Here is a 23,002-nt window from a genome sequence, read left to right as displayed (position 1 = left end):
GAATCATTTATGTCTTGGGGGGGCTGGGGAAAGAAAAGAGAGGGGGGGAAAAAGAGAGAAGTTTCAACATGTTAAATAAACAGATGTAGAATGAATTACACCTTTCCATGTGACCAATTTTAGTGCACACAGGGTTCTATATTCATTGCAGGCGGGGGGGAGGAAGCTTTCACCTAGGCAAGAAGTAGTTCAAGAACCTTACATCAGTACATTTCTGTCTTGTCTTATTAAGTTTGCTAAAACAAAACTATAATTATAAAATGAAGGAATCAGGTATTGTGTGTACTCTTTTGAGGAAGAACTCTTTACATTAGGCCTACCTATTAGTTCACAGAAAGAAGAAAAAGGAGGAAAAAAAGGCACTACAAAAGAAGGAGATAATATACTGTAGAACAGTAAGATAAGGAAAGGAAAAAATTACTTCTCTTTTGGGCTTTGTCTCATTCACGTTCTAATAGCTTTCTACTTTTAGCTTACTCAGTGAAAGGTATCTTACTATCTTTTCTGCCAGCTCTTCTGCAGAGGTTACCAGTCAGTGCAAAAAGATAGTAACTTCTAAAAACTCTACAGCAATTCTAGGAGTAATTTTAGCTCCACCAAGATAACATTAAAGTAGTAATTGCTTGAATTTGCAGCCTGTGTAATAAGCCGTAATACATGGGTAAGAATCCATTTTTAGTTACTAAATATTCTTCTTTGCTAAAGTGTCTGTGTTCTACATTAACCATTTCAACCTATTAATTTAAAGAATATTTTGCATTAAGACTTGTCCAAATTCTGAAAGTTTAGATAAAATATATATGACATTAAATACATGACCACATTTCTCATAAAACTAAATATATGAAAAAGTGGAATGTTTGCATAGGTTATATAGATACACATATACATATGTATGTATATTTGCAATTAGGATAAGTTTTCTGTTATTTACCTCACTGTTGAATTAGGAAGTCTTGGATCACTGTAATAGCTTCTGTTTGGATGAGATTATAAACCCGAGTAATCTGAAAAAAATAGTATTCTTTCTGTGGAGGCAGCTGTTTGACTTATAAGGTCAGCTTTATGATGGTACTCACTGGTGTTGGCAGGTGTGTTCCTGTGAAATATGATGCAATTCTGATGGATAGGTGCAAGCAGCAGAATTGTGGCTGTGAATTTTCGGACTCAGACTGGTTATAAAACAACAGAACTACTGATATAAATGTCTCAATATTACACATTGTGCTTGCATCATTTTAGATATGCTATTTCCAGGGAGATTACCATATTATCAGTGCTTTGGAAAGAAAGGGATGTACATAAGCTATGAATTTGTGCATAAACAAAAGGCATTTTAACATATTCACTTCAGGATTTTTTTTTCGATATGTTACAAAATAATGATTGATATTCCACATCCTTATTGCATTTTTATCATAAAACATTGTACGCAAATACTCTTCAAAATTCCTTCTTTGTACAGACAGTTCTGTTCTTGAGAAGATGGGAGTGAGTGGTCACATATGGCAGATATTAACCATATTGTTTACTACAGTAGTTGAAACTTTAGGTATGGTAGTGATAAAGACTATTAAAGTTCCTCAATTGTATGATGTATATTATAATTAATTTTAGAGTTCTAAATTAGGAAAAACATACAGGAATGTCTTGAAAGTCAAAGTTGGGTTTTTTCTTTTTCTTTTTTCCCATATTATTATTTTAGGGACATATTACTATGTATCTCCTTTGGTTGGTGCCTTTTTTTTGGCTCTGACTCCGATGGGGATTGTCATAGCTGCCAAACACCCAGCTACCAGAACTGTTCTCCATTCAGGATGGGAGCCTGTTATAACTGCCATGGTTATAAGCAGGTAAGTCTATTTATCTTGCTTCATCTTGATAGTCATCCTGTGTCTCTGCATCTTATTTAACACCTGAATGTACTTAAAAGAAACATTTAAGGAGCCTCTAGAACACAGAGTGTGAATAAACTTTAATCTTCCCCAAACGAGGAAGTTAGTTACAAAGTTAAGTCACAGGTGGGAATGAGCAAGGAAGCCAGCAGTAGCCTGTGGCAATGACTGAGCAGAAGTGTACTGTATCAAATTAAGAAAATGGTGAGATACTCATCTCCTGCAGTTTCCAATAAGATTTTACATTAATCTAAGAGATTATTTAATCCATTGAAAATTATGAGTCTTAACATTGGAGTTATTGGCTGAAATTCTTTGGTCTTTGTTATACAAGAAGTCGATTTTTATACCTAAATAACTATAGCAATGTTAGTCTGTCGCTGAGAATGAGATAATGGGGCAGGAGGAAAGATGAATTGAGAAGAAAATTGTGGTTTGAAGATGTTTTAAAACACTGCTAAAATGTTTTTAAATACTAATTAATGTACTTGTTTGCCTTATTCTAAATATCGTACTTTGTTTTTCAGTATTGGTGGCCTTATTTTGGACACAACTGTATCTGATCCTAATTTAGTTGGAATTGTTGTTTATACCCCAGTAATTAATGGTAAGACTCTAACAGGATTATATGCTACTATATATCAAATAATATATCTTGCTTTGAGAAAAGTCTATTACGGTAAATTTCTGTTATGCTAATTGCTACCTGGCATATTAATTTCAAGTTTTGATTTTGATGTCTACGATTGTTTATTTGAACACCTAAGGAGTCCTTCCTGATCTTATTTACTACAATCATTAAGACACAATAGAGAATGTGAGAAGTAGGAACCCAAAGTATGCATTAAGAAACTGGAAGTGTAAACACTGAAGTAGTATATTCAAATATTCAATTATTAAATATTATATTGAAATGGTTATGGCTGAGGAAAATGTAGATAAAATTTTATTTCAAAGGATTTTCTTATGAACATCCAAGGACATGTTTTCAAAATGGTAATTTACATGTAAATGTACACATATATAAGAACTAACAGGGATGCTACAAGCAAGTAAATAGGTTTCTCAAGAAAAATGTGTGTTGTTTCCCACACTTTTTATGCACTTTCTGGGTGTATAAGAAATGTATTTGTGAAAATTTGATCCTTAAGTTAAGTGTTCTATCTTCTAACAATAAAAACAAGGCAAAGTAATGTCTTACTGGACTGATGCAGCTTGAAAATGCCTTTCCCCCCCCCCCCCCACAGTATCACAGGGCTGATACATATTTAGTTTGCAGTAATTGTAATCACTAGATCTGTTCTGGCTGGGTGGCTGTATAGCTTTTCTTTCCCCTTTTGTATTTTTCCATTTTATTCCTTACATTATTTTGCACTTCTATGTATTGTTGATTTTTAAACCATTTCTCCAATTAGCAAGATGAATCTGACTTCTAATTTTTGGTTTACAAACTGCTTAATTTGGCCTTTGTAAATTCCATATGGGTACATTATTTTCTGTTTTCTAAGCTATCAATGAAATGAATTACCACCACTTGTTTTCCACCTAGGTAATAAAATGTTAATATGGACACTGAGTTTTGGTTTTGTATCACATGACCCTGAAAGAATTACTTTTCCAGAGGTTGCTAATGGAGATTAGCATGGGATAGCACCAGAACATTTTACCACAGTTGAGGGTTAGTATATCTATTCCTGTAACCATTAGGCAAGCTGTTCAGTTAAAGGAGGAAATCGTATTGTTTTGGCAGAAGCATGTTCTCGGCAAATTCATGTTAGCTCTTGTTTTACAGCTTTCATATCTTTTAGGTGTTTATAAATTGCCTATTTAATAATTTGTTGTAATACTTATGTAGGAATTTAAATTTCACTGATATAAAGATTCCCCAGATGGTCCTTTCTGTCCCTTTTTAAAGATATGTTTTCTGTTTTCCCCAGTACAGCCCTCTGGTATTCTCTAACCTCTGAGATAATCAGTTTGCAAAAACGATCACTGCCAATTCATGGATTGTTCATCTAACTCTCTAAGCATGCACTAAATTTAACTTGCCCTCAGGCCCTAATACATATCAGTTTGTGATCAAATATCACCATTTTTATGAAGGCAGTAGAAAAAAGGAACTGAGTATTTCTATCTTACATAGAGCATGTTGCTTGTTCTTCTTTCCCATTAAGGCCCTATAATTCCTTTCTTCTTACTTTTAATATGAAGCATTTCTGTGTTGCCACTTGTGTTCCTTGCTAACTGTAAATTAGTTTTTACACTCCAGCCTTTATGCTTCCTTGCCTTTATATTAATTAGAAATTGCAAGTGCTTGTGTCTACCTGTTGTGTGTTTCCATTTGAGTTCCAGATACCTAAAGGGCAAGGCAGGCATATTGATCTTCAGCTTTTTTCTGCTTTACATCTGTAACTTTTCTTATAATTGTCCTTTTTGGTAACCCACTGGATTTGCTTTCTAAGAGAAAAGGATTGTATTTTATTTTTAGGCAGGTGTACTCAAACCAGTACTCTTACCAGTGGTCCTGCTTAGATGACATCCCTTGATCACAAAAGACAACTGTCTGGTGATTGTTTCTTACTGTTTCCCCATAGGCTCCTATTTCTGCTCCAGTACAAAATACTTCTGGATTTTCTCTATAGACTCATTTATTATCTATAGACTCACTTATTCTAGACTTGCTACCTACAATGAATAGAGGTCTTATGGATACACACCTTTCTCAAGGCCTTATGCTCCTGCCAGATGTTGTAATGATGATGGTCTTTTACCCTGTAGCAGTTATGGACTGCTCTTGTAAGTGGAACTACGCCTCCTATTCACTGTCATTTTCTTTCACAAAAAATGGCTGTGAAACCTGGATTGCCTGTGTGTTTACATTTTACCTTTTTAACAGTTTCAGCTAGTGATTTGACTTAAGTAAATAATTTTAATTGCTAAGAATGACAGCTTGCTATAAACATGTCTCTAGGGAAAACAGTAAATGTACCACTTTGTCTCTTATTTTCTTTCCTAAGTCTATCAACAGAATTAAGGCAATGTGCATACATTCATTTGAACTATCTTTAAATAAAAAGAACTAGCCAAATGCTAGTTGATTAGCTGACAAGTCGTAGAATCATAGAAACAACTAGGTTGGAAAAGACCTTTAAGATCATCAAGTCCAGCCCTTACCCCAGGACTGCCAAGACCACCGCTAAACCATGTCACTGAGGGCCTCATTTGCACGGTTTTTGAACACTTCTAGGGATGGCGATTCCACCACTTCCCTGGGCAGCCTGTTCCAATGTTCATGTCAGTTTTGTATTTCTAGGTTGTTCTTAGCCTTTGTCATCTGCACCGGGCTACTATGCAATGCCTGAGAATGTTGTTTTCCAAGCCACACCAGGTGCCTTACTCCATTGTTCATCTGAATTTTTCATGCTTAGCTCCTTTTCTTATTATGCGTAAAGCAGTCTTTCCCCAGCTCTAAATGTTTAAACTTCTTCAGTGATCAGTAATGAACCACCAATGAGTTGTTCATAGTCCTGACTCTGTATTTTCAGGGCATTTCAGGACCTTTGCTATTATCCCAAACTCTTACACTGTAAGAAAAAATACCTCCATTTTGGAGCTCGTAACAAGCTCACAATAAGCCTAATTAATAGGCCAGGACTAAAGTTATCCTAAGGCCCATGGCCTGTTACTACCCATAGCAATCATGCTTTTGCAGTGCCAGTGGGCAACAACAGAAGCACTAAGGAATTCTGGTTATCCCTCATTCAGAAAAGAGCAGAGAGGAATAATGTGTTAAGCATTGTGTGTTTGTGTGCTAACCCCCTCAACCCTCAGAATTTTAAGAATAGAGGCATTTCTACTGGAAAATATAGAGAAAATATGTTCTGTGTAGAGGATGCAGAATGGGCCTGTGTTATGGTACACCTCCTGGAAAAGGAAATTGTATGTAGGTGATTTTTTGTTTGCTGTTAGATTAACCTCTCCAGGGTTTCATAATTCTGCTGGCACCTTTTGATATTGCTGGTCAGTATGCTGTAGTAAACTGGGGTTTGGGAAATCTTTCAGTTAAAAAAGCACATCTGTTGACATTCATTTACCGACATAAAAGGTGTGCTAGACCCGTTAACAGATGGCTTTTTAAATATTATTGTTGCAGAAAGCTTTCTCTACCAGTGCTTTCCTGGCCTTGGAATTCTCATTGTAAGCCTAAGTAATGAAAGGAGTGGAGGTTTTCCCTCAAAACACTTTTCAGATGCCTTTTCCTTTCTCTTACCTGAAAGTTTCTTGTTCCTATGACACAGAAAACCTGAAAGAAACCAGGGAAACCTGAAAGAAATGTTATAACCTATTGGGATTGAGTCCAGCCAAAATTTAAGGAGAGTGTAAATTTGTCCAGAATTTTCAATCTGGAACAGTATGCACTGCAAAGCTGCCAGTGTTAGGCTTCCTGTGTGCACCATTAAATAGCTTTCAATGTGGTCCTGTCTAGAAGGTTTGCATATTCTTAGAGGTGAGACAAGTTACTTTCATCACATACATTACAGAGTGGACCCATAAATCCTTTGGTTTAAGAAATATTGGTCTGGAATATGAGCAACCTCTAAGGTTCCTACACCTATTAACAATAACTGCAAATATTTGCCAAGAATATTAAAACAGTTCTTAAGGAGGCAGGCATTTATGGTCAGCTTTACTGCTGATGACCAGAAGTATTTCACAACCATTTTTCCATTTTTCCCCTGTTAAACACATATATTGAGATTAAAAATTATTTTTAATTCTATGGTTGGTTGGTTTAAATTGTAACTTGACTTTTAATAAATAAATAAATCATTTTGTGGTTTCAGCCATTGTGGTACTTACAAACTACGTGAGATTTAGATGTCTGTGTTTGTTGTACTGATGGTCTGGATAAAATAACTAAGCCTAAGCGTGCCTGTGCTTCAGCGTAGACACTCAAGTTGATCTTTATGTTTTCTAACGGATGAGATGGTTAAAATTTGCAAATCCTTTTACAGCATCACAGTGTGTTGAATTTGGCTCAGGAATTGCAGTTTGCAAGTAACTCAGTTCCTTTTGTGCAGAAAAAAGATAATGCCTTAAGCAATTATATGCTTTGTGAATACGCAGCAGAAATGAACTAAGGTGCAGTTACCAGATAGATCCACTTTCCTCTCCATTTTCACTGTATGCTTAGACAAAACATGGTGATATATCTTCTAAGTATTTGCATTTCAGGAGTTACTGCATAATAACCATCATGTCGTTAGACTTTGCCCCATTTTTACGCATCTTGTAGAATGGAGGTTCTGCAGTTTAATTCTGAAAACACCTGAAAATTAGAAATGCTTTGTAGGCTTTATGTAGAAAAACGTGCCTTTGCAGATGGTTTAAAGCAATATTCTTTAAGGGTAACACAAACCTGTTGTAATATTTCTTAATGTTTGGCTGTACATATTGTAAAAGTGTTCAATATCTAGAGGGAATAAATGTAGATCAAGCAATATGAGAAACCCATATGAGAAAATTTAACACAAAGCTTACTGAATGTCTGTTGTCTGGGAGATGAAAGTTAAGCTTATGTAATATATTCCCCAAGCCATACTTTTTTTATCTATTAGTAGGATAAATTCAATGACAGATTGCAGGTTTTTCAGAGAGCTTTTGCTGTAAATTGTTTTTGAGAATATGGGAAGAAAATACCCAGAAACCATTCCTCCTCAAAAAACTAAAATGCATTTTTTAATGACTGTATATTTTAATCTCTTATAGCATAGTTGTACTATCAGCTTTCACACAAGAGTAGTGCTTTGATTAGAAGATGACCATTGTCTTAGAGAGTTGAGCATCTGAAATTTGCCGCTGTAAATGACAAGGGAAAATATTAATGTACTTGTATGGCAGTAGAGCAATTTGGCTGGGTAGCAAATTAATTTTTCTGCATCCTGAATTGGAAAGAATGTGATAGTCTCCGAAGGCTCCTATGCTGTACGAGAACTTTTTAATTCAATGTTTATTTTGGCAGGAAAAGGAGGAGGGTTTTGATTTTGGATATTTACTTTTGACACATTATTGGATGCTAGTTTTACTGCTCTTTAGTTCATAGTTTCATAGATTTATAGAATCATAGAATGATTTAGGTTGGAAGGGACCTTAAAGCTCATCCAGTTCCAACCTCCCTGCCATGGGCAGGGACACCTTCCACTAGACCAGGTTGCTCCAAGCCCTGTCCAGCCTGGCCTTGAACACTGCCAGGGATGGGGCAGCCACAGCTTCCCTGGACAACCTGTGCCAGTGTCTCACCACCCTCATAGTGAAGAATTTCTTTCTAATATCTAATCTAAATCTCCCCTCTTTCAGTTTAAAGCCATTCCCCCTTGTCCTATGACTACATGTACCTTCAGGTTCCTTAGATGGTCTTAAACCAGAACTTCTTCTACAGCAGGTAGTCTCCCCGTCCCTGCCTTTGCCTTCTGCCACTTGTGCGGTGTGGCTGGAGCACTTGCCTACCTAATTGCTAAGCTGTACATGTAAATCTGCATGTTCTGTGCTATTGTAGGTGTGTGTTTTCTTTTAGGTCTTTACATGCAAATTTTTTAGAAGATTTCAGTTATCATTAGTTTTCACAACATGATTGTACCCAGAATATTTTATTTTCTTTTATATATATATATATAAAAGGAACAATTTTTTATTAATTAGGCATAGGAGAGAAATTATTTATGAGTAAAACATAAAATGTAATAGTTTGCATATATAACATTGACTCAAAGGCTTCTCTTAAAAAACATCCATATAGGAAAAGCTAATAATTTCCAACTGTTTTCCTGCAAACATTTTTAAGTATTAAAATAAATGCTACAAAGGAAGATGGAAGAAATGAAGATGAAAAAAACAATGTAAAAATGTAGCTAGTTAAGCTAGGCTTGTAATCTAAGTATTTCACTTGCATAAAACATGATTTTTTAAAGTTAGTGGTAGAGAGGTCAGGGCAAAAGTTAATCTTGAATTTTCTGAAAGATAATATTATTCAAAAATTTAGATCTTTTGGTTACTGTTGTCATTTCTTTTCATTTCATTTCTATAATAGAAATACATCCAAAAGCAAGTTGTTTTTGAACTCCGAAAAGACTAATTGGCAAAACTGACTGTTTTGAACTATGGATTGTCTCATGACTATATATCACTATATAGAAAAATAGATTTTATATTTATTATTATATGTATGATAATATATTGTTTTATATTAATATATATTAGGGTGCTTGTTACACAAAAGAGAACTGTGATAACAATTTTCAGAAGTATTCTTGCTTAATTCTTAACTCCCTCATTAAAATTATGAGGGTTTTAATTTTCTTTTAAAGTTTTAAGTCAGCATGACATCCTTCGCACTTCAGCAGAGAACATCTCTTCTGCTTATTGACAAAGCAGCACTCATAGCGAAGCTAAACAGATCTGCTGTTCTGAGAGGAATGCAGAACAGTTGCAGGATTTTACTTTTGAAAAGTTGTTTTCCTCTGTGTTGTAGCTCTCACAAGAATGAAAAGAATCTAACAAAGTTAGTCTTTGTTATCAGGTATTTGCTATGATGACTTCAATACTGTTTACCTGGAAAAAGCAACAGATCTGACTTACATGTTCACGGAAACAATCTTCATACACATCTACAGAGATTTTCATAATATGAGCAGCTACTGAGCACATGACCATTTTATGCATTCAGAAGATGGTGAGAAGCTATCAATTTTGGTTATTGACATTTTGTCAACCCATGTAGTTTTATCTATTTTCTGCTTCTTGCAGGGATCTTATTAATCCTGCTGAGATAACGTCACATGCACAGTAACTCCTGTTACAAAACAGAGTATCTCTGTACATATTGAAGTGATTCATTTAATGCAAGCACAGCTTCATACAAGTCATTCTATGACCAGCAGAACAATGAAACTTGATTGTTCTCTCCACGTGGCTCCTTGTGAAAATAGAGCCTGCATCTTCCTTGTAGCCACCCTTTAAATATTGGTAAACTGTGATGTCCCCTGAGCCTTCTCTTCTCCAGGGAGAAAAGACCTGACTCCTTTAGTCTTTCCTTATAGAGCAGGTTCTCCAGACCTTTGATCATCTTTATGGCCCTCCTTTTGAACTTCTTTGGTCTGTCCACATCTTTCTTGAATTGTGGGGGCCAGAACTGGACACAGTACTCCAGGTACAGCCCGACAAGCACTGAGTGGAGTGGGATAATCACATCTCTATCTCTGCTAGTAATGCATCAAATTTGCCTTTGTTGCTGCAGTGGTGCACTGCTAACTGATGTTAATCTCATCCAGGAGGTCCCTTTCAACATGGTGCTGCCCAGCAACACAGATTGTAGTCTGAACTGGGCTCTTTGGTTATGTCTTCCCAGGTGCGGGACTTGTCTTTGTTAAACTTCCAGCCTGTCCATGTCTCTCTGTAAGATGGCTCTCTCTTCTGATGTGTCCATCTCATTACCCAGTTCAGTGTCATCATCAAACTTGGTGAGGGTGCTTTTGATCCCATCATCCAGGTAATTTCTGAAGTTGTTTAATAGTGTGGGACCCAGTGTCAATCGCTGGGGGACCTCACTTGTGACAGGCTGCCAGCCTCCTCTAAAAAGTGTTGATCACTACTCTCCGAGTGCAGCCTGTTAGGCAATTTTATACCCACCTCACAGACAACGCATCCAGTCTGTAACTTGCCAGTTTGTCTAGGAGGAAGCTGTGGAAAACTGTCAAATGCTTTGCTGAAGATGCGTGTGACATTTACCCTCATCCAGTTGTCAGGGATACCCCCAGATCTGCATGACTTTTCAAAGATTATATACAGTGACCTTGTATGGCAGATGCCAGCCACTTCTCTTTGCATCCTAGGGTGGTTTGTTCCATAGAAATCTTTTTTTCTAATGCAAAGTATGTCAACAGTTGTCACAGAAAGAAAAATCTCCATTACCACCATTCTTTAAAAAATCTATCATTCAGACACTTGTCCTTTCAACCTGAATTATAAATGGCAGAAAATTACAGTTAATCCTGCTCTGTGGTGAAGGGGAATTAGTAGATTAGCTCTTGAAGTCTTTTCCAGCCCTATGGTTCTGTGTGTGAAGTCTGCATTTCAGCTTCTGGCAGCGAGTGCTTCTGCTTTGCATTATTTATACTTGCCAGCAATACTGACTTAGGAAGGTAATCCAGCAGTGGCACAATTATGTAGGACTTTTATTGTTTCAGAAGGATTTCCAAAGAAGAGGGAGCAATAAAAGGGAGCTTCACCTAAGAGAAAGCATCAGGTTGAACTTTTTGGAAGAGCCTTTTGCACTTAATATGAATAAAACTGATCTCCGAATCCCAAGTATCCATTGATACACCAAATTGTAGCCCAAGTACTTTGGCTTATTTTAATGCTTGGTCTTAGCCCGTCTATAACTAATATATATTGTAAAGATGTTTTTCTTTTTGACTTTTGTAAGTAGGGGACTGTATTGGTAAATTTGCAAAAATATGGCCTACTAGAGGGAAAAAATAGTTGAAAATTTACCACTTTTTTCCTTTCGTATTTATTTCAGGCATTGGTGGTAATTTAGTAGCTATTCAAGCTAGCAGAATTTCTACCTACCTCCATTTACATAGCATTCCTGGAGAGCTGCCAGAAGAAGCCAAGGGTTGCTATTATCCATGCAGAACATATTATGGTACAGGTATGTATTAGTTAATTGTCAAAACTGCTGTCTCATGTCTCCACTTTTCCCCCCTGTATGCCAGACTGTACTACCAGTGAGAAATGTCAACAAACTCAACTTGGTGTATGCAATTCAAAAGCAGCAGAGACTTGGCAGTTTCCTTTGCCTGCAGTCGTTTGACTGTGAGAATCACAAGGAACTCTGTAGGAGGAGGTGATGCATAGAGAGGAACATAGAGAAAGGTGTAACCCTGGCAAGGGTTGAAGACAGGGACTGATAGGCAAGATGCTGTGATACCCACTCAGAAGGATTTCAGACTTCATCTTTCCTTAGCCTGTTTATCTGCTCCTAACCTTTGTCATTTAACTCCAGAAGTTCAAACCAATCTCCTGTTAGGACCAAACTTTATATCTAACATTATTACTAAGTCCCTACTTTCCATTTCCCATTTGCGATTTTCTTTCTAGATTCCTGCTTCACAGCTTATTCCTCCTCTGTATTGCACCCTTTCCTAATAATGCAGTAACCGTGGAGAAAGGTGATGTTTCAACAGTGTGTATTACACTTTCATATATGTGATTGGATTGGAACAGATGAGAAAGTGGTAATGTGGTATTCCTTTTTAGAAATAGAAAGTACTTTTGAGGATGTCTCAAATATGGTGTCCAAAATATCCTCTTTCCTAGGAAGGCTTTACGAGATCACTGCAGCTCCAAAAAAGTGTATGGTATTACATGAGTACAGAATGAAAGCACACAGTTTACACCCTGTCCTGGAAGGGCCCTGCTTAACTTTTGTGGCAGACAATAGAGGTGGCTTTTTTCCCCCCCTGTGAAAATCCTCAAGAAGTCTTTTAGCAGAAAATAATGCCACTGTTCTACAATAGTCAATGCTGTGGAATTTCAAAATGGCTTTTTATGTTAAAATTAATAAAAAACTGATATAGTAATTGAAAATTTAACTGAATTTTGAATTTTTTTTCTTTTTTTTTTTTAATTCTTATTGTAGGAGTAAATAACAAATCAGCCCAAGTTCTGCTTCTTTTGGTGATTCCTGGACACCTGATTTTCTTGTACACCATCCACTTAATGAAAAGCGGCCACACTTCCTTAACTCCTATCTTTATAGCAGTGTATTTGTTTGCAGCTCTGCTACAGGTAAGAACAAGTACTACTTGAAAATCAGTTTTTTGAAGAAAATTATGTTTTATCTGATTTCTAAAATCTCATGAACAGTACAAGAAGGCATGGGTTAATACAGGTTTTCAGCACAGTTCTGAAGTAATTCATTATCTCCACATGTATACAGCTTACCCAGATGTATCTGTATTGTGAGTGCTTTTCAGAAAACACTTGACTGCATTACTTCCCAGTCATGCATCTTGAGCTTTCTCTTTCACATGCTTCTTGGAACCACTGAATCTAAAACCCCTATCCTTTTAATCAACTACAGGAGAGGTGGAGAGAAGGAAAAGTAGCAGTCATGAATAATGAATGCGTCAAGAAAAACTGTCAAAAAAATCTCCTAAAGTGGTTCACATTACCATGTTAGTTAACATGTTCAAATATACAGTAAATGAGAATGTTATGGCTTGGTTGGTGCATTCTTAATATTTATTAAAGTAGAAATTAGTCTGACAGCAATCACTGTACAAGAAATTGTAATTGCATTAGTTGTCAAACGTTGTTACATTATTTTGGCTGGTCTTACCTAGCAGCCTGTAGATACCAGGCAATGGCAGTTCTTGAAACATGCCTTTTGAAACAGCAATGTCTCAATTTAAATAATTTCAGCTAGAGAAGTCAATAAAACAAAATTAAATGTTTTTATTAAATCCATGGCCAATTTTTAGCTGAAACCTGGCTGAATTAACTTTAGAGTTTCATTGTACCTTAAACGCAAAAATTGACTAATCATGTTACACAATAAAAATGCAGTTGAAATATCCATTAGTTATACATACTGCTTCTATAAATGTGACCAATTTAGTTTTAAAATACAAACAATATCATCAGTCAATCCTTAATAAAAACTATAATTTTTAATGTTCTAAATTGTCTAATAAGTCTAAATTTCAATAAAGATAGGTTTCAAAAGCTGTTGCTATTTTAATTTCATATGAGAATTCTATACTTTTTTTGGTAGAATATAGGTGATAACATTCCAACCTTTGCAAGTGAAAATATCATACTAAAAATTATAAATTACTTTTCATTTTCCTCTTACATAATATTCCTAGTTTCCAGCCTTATCACTGGTTTTATAATGTCTTTTCCTGAGGAAATGATGCTGTTCCTTCACTCTGTCTGTTTTGGCTGGCTGGCTGTCCTTTCTCATAACTTTTGAATCCTTTGGCCCATTTCAGTCAAGTTTTTCTGTGTCTTGGCTTTTCTTTGTCTTGGTTATGCTTAACAAAAACATGATGGGGAAAGAGTCCCTGTTAATGTCTCTGCTGAGGATAACACTGCAGTGTGATTTCAGCCATTATTAGACTTCAGGGATTTCACATAGGAATCAACCTGAATTCATAATCCATATGAAATCCATACAGTCCTCCTGCTCACAGAACTGCAATCATATGTTTAGGGAAACAAACCTTTTCTTCAGCAGCAGAGGATAGGTCAAGATGTGAGAAGTTCAGCCAAAAAACAAGTTAAGGGATTAGAGCAGGACTTTCCAACACACAGTATTTCAGGCCCAGCATCGGCACATATGCATGTGTAAAGTTGATTTTTATAAATTCAAGGTCTGATTAAAGTAGTGGGTTGTGCATTTGAATTTCAGTCCACAGGGCCACACCTGATTTTCTTGATTTTTCGTGTATAAAGCAAAGATAAAGCTTTTTTTCCCTTTCCCCTGCTCTCTTTTATTGATGATTTTTTTTCCTCTTCTGATTTAGCCATAACAGGCAGTTTTAGATGTATTTACTTGCACACAATAACTTCTCATGGGTCTTGACAGATTGACAGTTTTGGAACCCCTTGGTTTTTAACACCTTCTGAAAATATTTAATAGATTCGTTTCACCACTTTAATTGTTCCGACATTTTTTTAGTAGTGTTTATTGCAGTTTTGCATACCTCTAGTTAGAGCAGATTTAAAATTTTCGGACAGTCATTTCTTGCTTTAACCCTTAAATCTTGAACATATTTTATTTACCAGTCAGTGTCAGTCTGAAGCACTTCCCTACTGCAGTTGTGTACTTTGAAGTTTCTCTTTTCTCACAGAAAACCCTTATTTGTACTCATTCCTCTTCCCTTTTTTCAGTGACACCTCTATGCACCTGGGTGTTGTAAAGAACGGTTTTCAAGCTACCATTTCTTTTGGCATAAGCTGACATTTACTGATCTAATTTGTTCATAACTCTTTCAGATTTTTGTCTTCCTAGTGAGAACTTTTCCAGTTCTGCTTGAAACTGAAAAACCTCACAGCTAATTATTATCATTTAGATTACCAACAAAACAAATCCATTGACAGTCTTTTGAGCAGTGAGAGATCTACATTCTAATCCTTTTTTATCATGTATTGGACTTCGCATTAATTTTCACTTTGCATGGAAGGCATATGAAAATGGATGTCAAAAATTACAAGCCTGCTTGCAGGCTTTATCTTCTATTTTTGAGGTGGTAGATGACAATTCAATAGAACACAGTGATTCACGAAAGTAAGAGTTAATTATGGTCAGTCTTGTGTTTGAGAAGGTTTGATATCACTGCTTTGCCCTTTCCAATTCCTTACTTGTATTGAGCTGGGGGGTGGAAAGGGTAGCAGAATAATGATTATGGCACCACCTACTTACATTTTTTCCACTGTGTTAAAATATTAATGCTAAATTAAAACCCAACAACAGCAAAAAAATGATTTTTCTATCTTTAAAATTCAAGTGACTACTGAAATATGTTAAATTATTAATGACATATTTTACAGTGGACTAATATAGGTTGTTAGTTAACTTCAAGGTCTGTTTATTATCTCTGACTGTTCAGCTCTTTGTTTAAAATGGAGAGGAAGGGGTTAAGGAAATGACAAAAGTAGAACTACAATATTACAGTACATTAAAAAAAAAACCCAGGGAAATGTTAATACAAAAACTTTAGTTATGACTTTTGTATTTCTATCTTCCTCTGTCAGTTTACGCTATTACACATTATCTCTACAGTAAATTTGTAATATGTATATGAATTTTATTTGGCATTTTAACAAGACTTCTTCAGATTGCCTGTAAACTTTAATATTCTTCTTCCCAAAGTGATAAAACAGAATTTATTTGCATTGCAAGCTCTATATAGTATTCCTGACGTTCCAATCAGATAATTAATTTAATTTTCATCCAATTCTGATACTCATTGTTTGCTTTTTTTTTTTTTGTTTTTTTTCATCACCCAGGCATACCGGCTTCTTTATTCTCTTCTCTCTACCTGTTCTCAGATATTCTCTCCCCAGCATGTCATTTAGTTGAAATATTTTTGGGAAATAAGTAATTAATACAAGAAGATGTACATCAGTAATATTATAATTTAGTTATTATTGACCAAAAATATACTATGTAGTAAAACAAAATACAATTTCACTGAATATGTAGTTATTTCTAAAACATCATTAAATTAAGATATTTTAAATAACATGAGTAGCCAGTATTATGATCTGCATTCTCTCTGATTCTCTATGAACAAAACACTTGTCTATTTTGTTGTGTGGGTTTCTAGACGTAAGAAAACCCAGAAAGTGTTTTGTTTTATTTTCTTTTGTTTTAATTTTCCTACCTTTAATAATGCAGTTGTTTCTGTTCTTTAAATAAATAGATATTCTAGAAAAGTTCTTCAATTAAATTTATAAATCTATTCTATTGATATCCAAGGCTGTACTCCATTTAACTTGAATGCATCTAGGATTTCACAGTTTTATTTTCATGAAGGTGAGGAAAACTGCATAAATATTTATATTAATCTACATTTAGCTAGAATTTTTAGGCTTGAGTTCAAAAGGTCTGAATTAGCTCTGTAGCGAAGAGTCTCTTCTGTGTTTATGAATGGCAGCACGAGAGGAAAATACTAAAAATAATATAGGAAGGAACATATAGGAAGGTATACCCTGTAAGTTTGTAGGGTACTTCATATAACGCAGTGTACAGTATTTGGGTTAATGAAAAACGTTATATTGATTTTAAATGTGTTTTGGATTTGGTGAGTGGCCTTTATTTAAGAGGAATACTCTTTTTGTGAAAATTTTACAAGTCACACACCAGTACTCTATATGCAGTTAAAATCTGTTGTTTGAGCAACGAAGAATATATTAATTGAAAAACAGTCCTCTGCTTATACCTCACAAAGGCTCAAGTATTTTTTAGCTGTATGAGGCTATGCCCTGACGAAAGTTTCATCTTCTCTCTTGTCAACCTGCAGTAGAATGAGAGCAGCAGTGGAATTGCCAAGCCGTAAGTCCTGGCATATGATTCTGAGCATTCAAAGGCAGCCTCTGTTTTGCATGTTCTCACTGAGCCAGTAAAACGCCCTCTAAGGAATTTTCACACCTCCTAACCAAATCAGAGCACACAGTCATGTTAAAGATTTGGGGAATAAACAAACAATAGGAGATTCCCAGATCTATTACCAGGCAAATAAGTAATTCCAAAATGCAATCCTTATCCAGTGAAGGTCATATGTGAAGTAACTTTTGCAGGGCTTCAGGGCTCTTTGGGGCAATAGAAAACCAAGAATTCAGCAGTGCTCTTAATGACTTCCTGCTCACATCAAAAACATCTTGGATGTCTTACTAGTGTGGGGATTCTAATGATGGTATGGGCCTCTTCAATGTGGAAAAATAACTCATGGGGTATACTGTACATTGTAAGAGAAATAAGGAAGGTTGTGTTTATAGAGAAAATATTGATGCATTTTAAATACTGCTTTTTCTAATAGGAAAGGTTATTTCCGAAGTGTAAAGCATGTAACTGCTAAAGAGACTACATTATTCAAGGAAATATGGAAACTAAGGTCCAAACCTGAACAGTTCTGCATGTTCAGTGCTTTCTCATTGCAGCATGAGAAGCAGACTTGCCATATTTTATTGGGATCTGAATGTGGCTATCATCCGTGCTTTCACTTCCAGGGATGTTGTTGTCTGTGGTAGAAGCCTGGCTCTTACAAAGTCATTAGCAGGGATATATCATTTTTACCTCCAGAAGGCTGAGCTCAAAGTGCTTATGTATGGAGCATGACACACTGAGTTGTGCTACAGCAAGTATGAGTTGAGCATACCTGAAGACTTAATGGTCAGGGTTGCACTCCCCATTCAGACAGCTGACAAACAACCTGAAATTAGGACCATCTTGGTCAAACCAGGGTGTCTGGCAAGACCACAAAGAAATCATGAAGACAGTCTCAGGAATTTGGATTCAAACTGTGGGATTAAAAAAAAAAAAGTTCCCTAATTGATTTAGAAACAACTTCAGTTAAAATTGTATCCCCTTTTTTCCTTGGATGAGGTTTTAGTCTTTCATAAAAGTATGCTATGCTGTCTGGATACTCGGATACCATAATGTTCTAGTTAACACCACACAAACAACAGCAGCAAGAAAGAACTTGCTGTTTAGTGGTTTCTTTGCAGCCAGACTTGAAGGAAATCTCTCTATGTTTAGAGGAAATTATGACTTGTTTCCCCTGGACAAGATACACACCAGATATGCTACCTGAGAAGACAGTGGAGAAAAATTTATTTTGTAAAATGTATGTAGACCTTACTCTGAGAGTTCACTGACTGCAGAATTCTGGCTGTAGAGAATGGAAATTCAGCAAGTAAGTTCAGTGTAGATCTATTATTAAACTTTACAGTTACTACTTAGTTTCACGAGAAGACATTTAAAGCCATCTAAAATCTGAGGAATGTAATACAAGATTTAAAAACTAACTTAATGGAGGGCCAAAATCCTAAACCATAAATCTGCTGAGAATGATGTCAGTCAGGACACGGTAGCCTTTAGAGATCCTTAATTATGAGTTTCACTCATAATTAAAAAATCCCAAACAAACAAAACCCAAACTTTACCTTTGCATTTCATAGGTTTGTAAGAGTTCTTGTTCCACAATTATTTGCATCTGTGTTTCCTGTCTAAAGGAAACTACTTTGTAATGCACCTTCACATGGAAAGAATTGAAGGTGAATCAGCAGTCCTAGCAACATGCAAGATATCCTGTCCAAGGCATGCTAAATAAACTGCCAGAGCGTCTTGGTACTAAACTTATAGGTGAATTTTGATAATGCCCATGTGAGAAAGCACATGCAAATATATAGCTTCAACTTTCTTTTTCCAGTTTGGTGTTTGAATTCACTAATCCCAGCAACTAATGTATAAACCAATAGAAACATAAAAGGTTCAAATCTGATTTACAAATATTATGCATTTCAATGTTATATTTATCACTGTGAATTTGACATGCATTCACTCATGAAATATGGTCATCCCAGATAAAAAGAAACAATACAAATAGTATAGAATCCTGCAAAGTATCAATTAGGCTACAGGAAGCTTAGACAGAATTAAGAATGAGGGAATTATGTATTTTTATTCTACATAATAGAGTCTCATTCTTTTCCCATTTCAGAAATCGTGAGAAATTAATTACATGAGAAAATGCAGATAGCTTTTAGGGGTCCTTACTACATGCAAAAGACCAAAAATAACATTTCTTTAGCTTAACTTCTTGTTTCTGTCTAAAGACCTGCAAAGAATTAAAGTAAATTTTGTGCCCAATAACAAAGGAAAAAAATTGCTTTGTAGTGTATATTGTTCCCAGTTCTAGTCTTGCAATCAGAAGATTTGAGCTTTAAATAGCAAGGCTCACTCTTGTTTGAGTGTTTATATTCAGTTCCAGTCTGATATAATTTGAATCAGAAATTTCAATATCAAGGTTCTCTTTATTTCTGCCTTTTGTTGTACAAAATTATATGTGTAGTTATACCACTTATTTTCAGATTCTTCATCATTAGAATTTGATAAAGAGTTCACTCTTGGTCTTTTCTTCCCTTCCTTCCTCCCTCACTCTCATTCTTATTGCTAGATTCTGCTGCTTCTGTCTTCTGAGGACCTTTTTTAACAATGTGACTGATAGGTCATTTTAGAAACACAGTCTAAACCTGATGATGTCTTTACTTTCATATTCCTCAATTTTTATTGTAATTTTTTCCCCGAAGAGTAATAATGTAGCATGATCTTCCTTTTGAAATATCAAACATCTGTAATTTTTCTGTATTTTTGCAATCCTTGCTCTTGGATTTTTTTTTCTTGATCAGTGACTATAAAGTGTCTCACTTTACTAAGATCTTTTTGTATGTATAGATATTTAGTTATTTTTTTACCTTTCTTAAACCTTGCAGTTATTTCATTCTTCAGTCTGGAAAAATTCCTAGTGCTCTGTTTCATAATTCTACTACTATTCATCCCCCTTTTTTCAGAAAACACTTAATTGTTCTCTTCCTCTGAATATTAAACAGTTTTAAAATACTAGCTCACATCTTGAACTGTACTGAGTTTATTTACATATTTATTTGTATATTTGCAAGCATTTCTTATCACTTTCCTACAGAATTTCATGCCAGTACAAAAAATGATCTGTTTGTGTTATTCGGCTTTTCTGTGATAATGGTCCCTTTATTTTTTTCCCTGAAAACCAGCTGGTTTTCAATTTGAAGTAGGAAGGCTTTCTTCTTCAGAGCATGAATGCAGAGCAGAAGTATACATGTTTGTACTGCTACGCCATCTGCATCATTTTGCTGAAATTACAGGAGTGTAGGTCTGTTGTGCCACTGAAGTAACAAGTCTTGTAATGTCTTTTGTATGGTTTTTCTTTGATCTCTGTGAGCGACTTCTCGTATCACTTTAAATACAAGGACTTACTTTCAGCAAACTCATAGTAGGGATTTTACACCCTCTCAACATTGATAAGAAGGAAATCTCCTTGAGGATTTAAGTCCCATTGATTGACTTCTCTCTTTTAATACCAACTACTGTGGCCAAGTAAATAACCATTTCCAAAGACTGATCTGTATAATTCTTAAATGTTAGTGACTTTCTAGTCATGCAAATGCATGATGATTATTTCTTCACCAAAAATAAAGGCTGGTGAACTGCAGTCTTATAACTTACTCTGGAAGCACTATGTCCCAACTGCCAGCATATACTGGTATAAGCAGCAGCTAATATAATATGCTATAACTTTTTTCTGTTACTTACAGATGCCAGGTTTGTTATAATTTGCATTATGTGTTGTGCACCCATAAGTTAATATAGCAAAAATAATTATTGGGGAAGGTTCACAAAACTTAATTGCCGAACTACTCATTTTTCACAGTAGTCTAAGGCAGCTATTTCAAGCTGGAAAATACATAGAGAAATTAAACTTTTTTTTCATGTCATGATTTTTAAGAGCCAGAAGTACATACTGTCATTTAAATGGAACTGTGTGTGTTACGTCTAATGGGTTGTGTTATATAAATGCATTATAAATTGTCCTTGCTACAAATGCTTTCATCTTCTAATAGAACATGCAGAACTATTGTTGATGTGGGGTGCTACAGAGTCTTCTGTGCACATACTGTAGGAGATGTTAATGGACGGGGTCTTTTATAAACAGGCCTCTTTTTGTCTCTGTTAGAAGAAGGAGCCGACTCAAAGAATCTGATAGTCTTCCAAAGAAAACATCTGTTTTAAATATATTTGTTTGGATTCCAGTCAGCACACCTAGGACTTGCATAATTAGCTTAGACTACAGAGTTCCCTTTTCAGAAGATATGTTTATATAAATAAGCCATGAATTTTTCATTAAGCAAATACTCCTCCTTTTTTTTTTTTTTTTTTAAATTTAATTAGAAATTCAGGCTTGTATTTTAAGATATACTTTTTCAAAGCAAAGATTAATTGAGAAACTTTTCAGCACAATTTATTAAATGACATTCATTTTACTGTATTTTGGATTGTGGAGAAGTGTCTTGCAACCATCTTATCAGTATTTCAATAAATAAGTGCATACAGATGCTTTTGATACCCGTAATTGATCATTTACTAAATAAAATATGAATTTTATACCTTTTGCTACTTTTAATAATGCATATTCTTTTAAATGTACATAGTAGACTTTTAAAAAAAGGATTATGGTGGTAACTGTCTTAAGTTTACATTACCTAAAGATCCGAATAACTAAAAAGACATAAAATACAGTATTTATTTCATCTTAAGCAGCTCCTTAGAAGAGACAAGAAGAAATAGAAGCTCCATTAGTCCTTTCTCCATTCACCTTGTGCCATGCCGCACCACATGATTCCTCCAAACCAGAATCTCTTATCGTACAGCTGTGCAACATTAAAAGGATTCTTTTCTAAAATTGGATTAATGATTATGCATACCTTTAGTATTAAGATCAAACCTCTCGAATGTTCAGACATTCACAGTTGGGAATGAAATCTTTTACTCTGGGACCAATTCAGCCTGGAGTGACAATTTCATAATATATATTGCAGGTGTGCCTTATTACAGAAGGGCTGAAGCTGGTATTTCAAGCATAAAAGTAGCTTCTAGGCCATTTTTTGCAGTTCATACAACGCAGATGAAACTGTTCTTAATCTAACCTGGTATTCTTTGTATCATGTCTGATTTCAGGTCAGTTCTAGACCTGTGGAAACAAGAGTTACACCTGAGTCAAGTGTTTTCACCTGGGGCAATGTCAGTCAGTTCTGAATGATCCTGCAGCCCCACTTATACTTTCAGTGTACAAAATGTCATGTGTGGGAAGTGCAGTTGCATATTTGGTTGGAGTTTTTGCTTTTTCTTGCCATTTTCAGAAGTCCTCAAGCACAGAAAATGATTCAATATGTTCCTTCTATCTGTGCACGTGATTGACTGAGAGAAGTTGGCTGAGTGTCCGTGTCTCTTCTTGTAGATGGTTTTAATCTGAAACTCATTCACATTAATTATTTATATTTTTCAAATGTAGTTGTATACAGTAGTACTGTGGACTAAGGACACGATGTTGGCTATTGACTTCTTTTCAATGTAATTTATGTGACAATAATACAGATTTTGTTTGTTTGATATTGTGTAGGTGTTTACTCTGTTATGGATTGCTGACTGGATGGTGCACCACTTCTGGAAAAAAGGAAAAGACCCTGATAGCTTTTCTATCCCTTATCTTACTGCACTGGGAGATCTGCTTGGAACTGCCTTATTAGCTGTAGGTTTTCATTTTCTGTGGCTCATAGGTGACAGAGATGGTGATGTCGGAGACTAATTATTCCAATGGGTACCATGACTTTTCCTGGAATATTGACAAGACCAATCATTCCACTTGAAGGTCCTCAAAGTGATTGTTCCATTTGGTATAAGTAAATCAAGTTGTCGCAGATATAAACCAGCCTTAATGATTTTA

At 35.4% G+C, this 23,002-nt stretch overlaps 1 protein-coding gene across 3 annotated transcripts in view; it reads left to right on the top strand.

Annotated features, from left to right (window-relative positions):
* The window catches only part of SLC41A2 (solute carrier family 41 member 2), a 51,913-nt gene extending 28,911 nt beyond the window's left edge, over positions 1-23,002 (top strand). For all 3 annotated transcript variants that reach the window (XM_030478079.1, XM_030478082.1, XM_030478080.1), the window contains 5 exons: positions 1,706-1,853; positions 2,423-2,502; positions 11,473-11,604; positions 12,595-12,743; positions 22,679-23,002. In XM_030478079.1, coding sequence (XP_030333939.1) covers positions 1,706-1,853; positions 2,423-2,502; positions 11,473-11,604; positions 12,595-12,743; positions 22,679-22,864 — 695 coding nt within the window. In that variant the 3' untranslated portion in view covers positions 22,865-23,002. The remainder of the gene's footprint in view (positions 1-1,705; positions 1,854-2,422; positions 2,503-11,472; positions 11,605-12,594; positions 12,744-22,678) is intronic.

Source organism: Strigops habroptila, chromosome 3, assembly GCF_004027225.2.
Source record: "Strigops habroptila isolate Jane chromosome 3, bStrHab1.2.pri, whole genome shotgun sequence".
In the NCBI taxonomy this organism is placed as follows: Eukaryota; Metazoa; Chordata; class Aves; order Psittaciformes; family Psittacidae; genus Strigops; species Strigops habroptila.
This window is presented reverse-complemented; position numbering and strand designations above follow the sequence as displayed.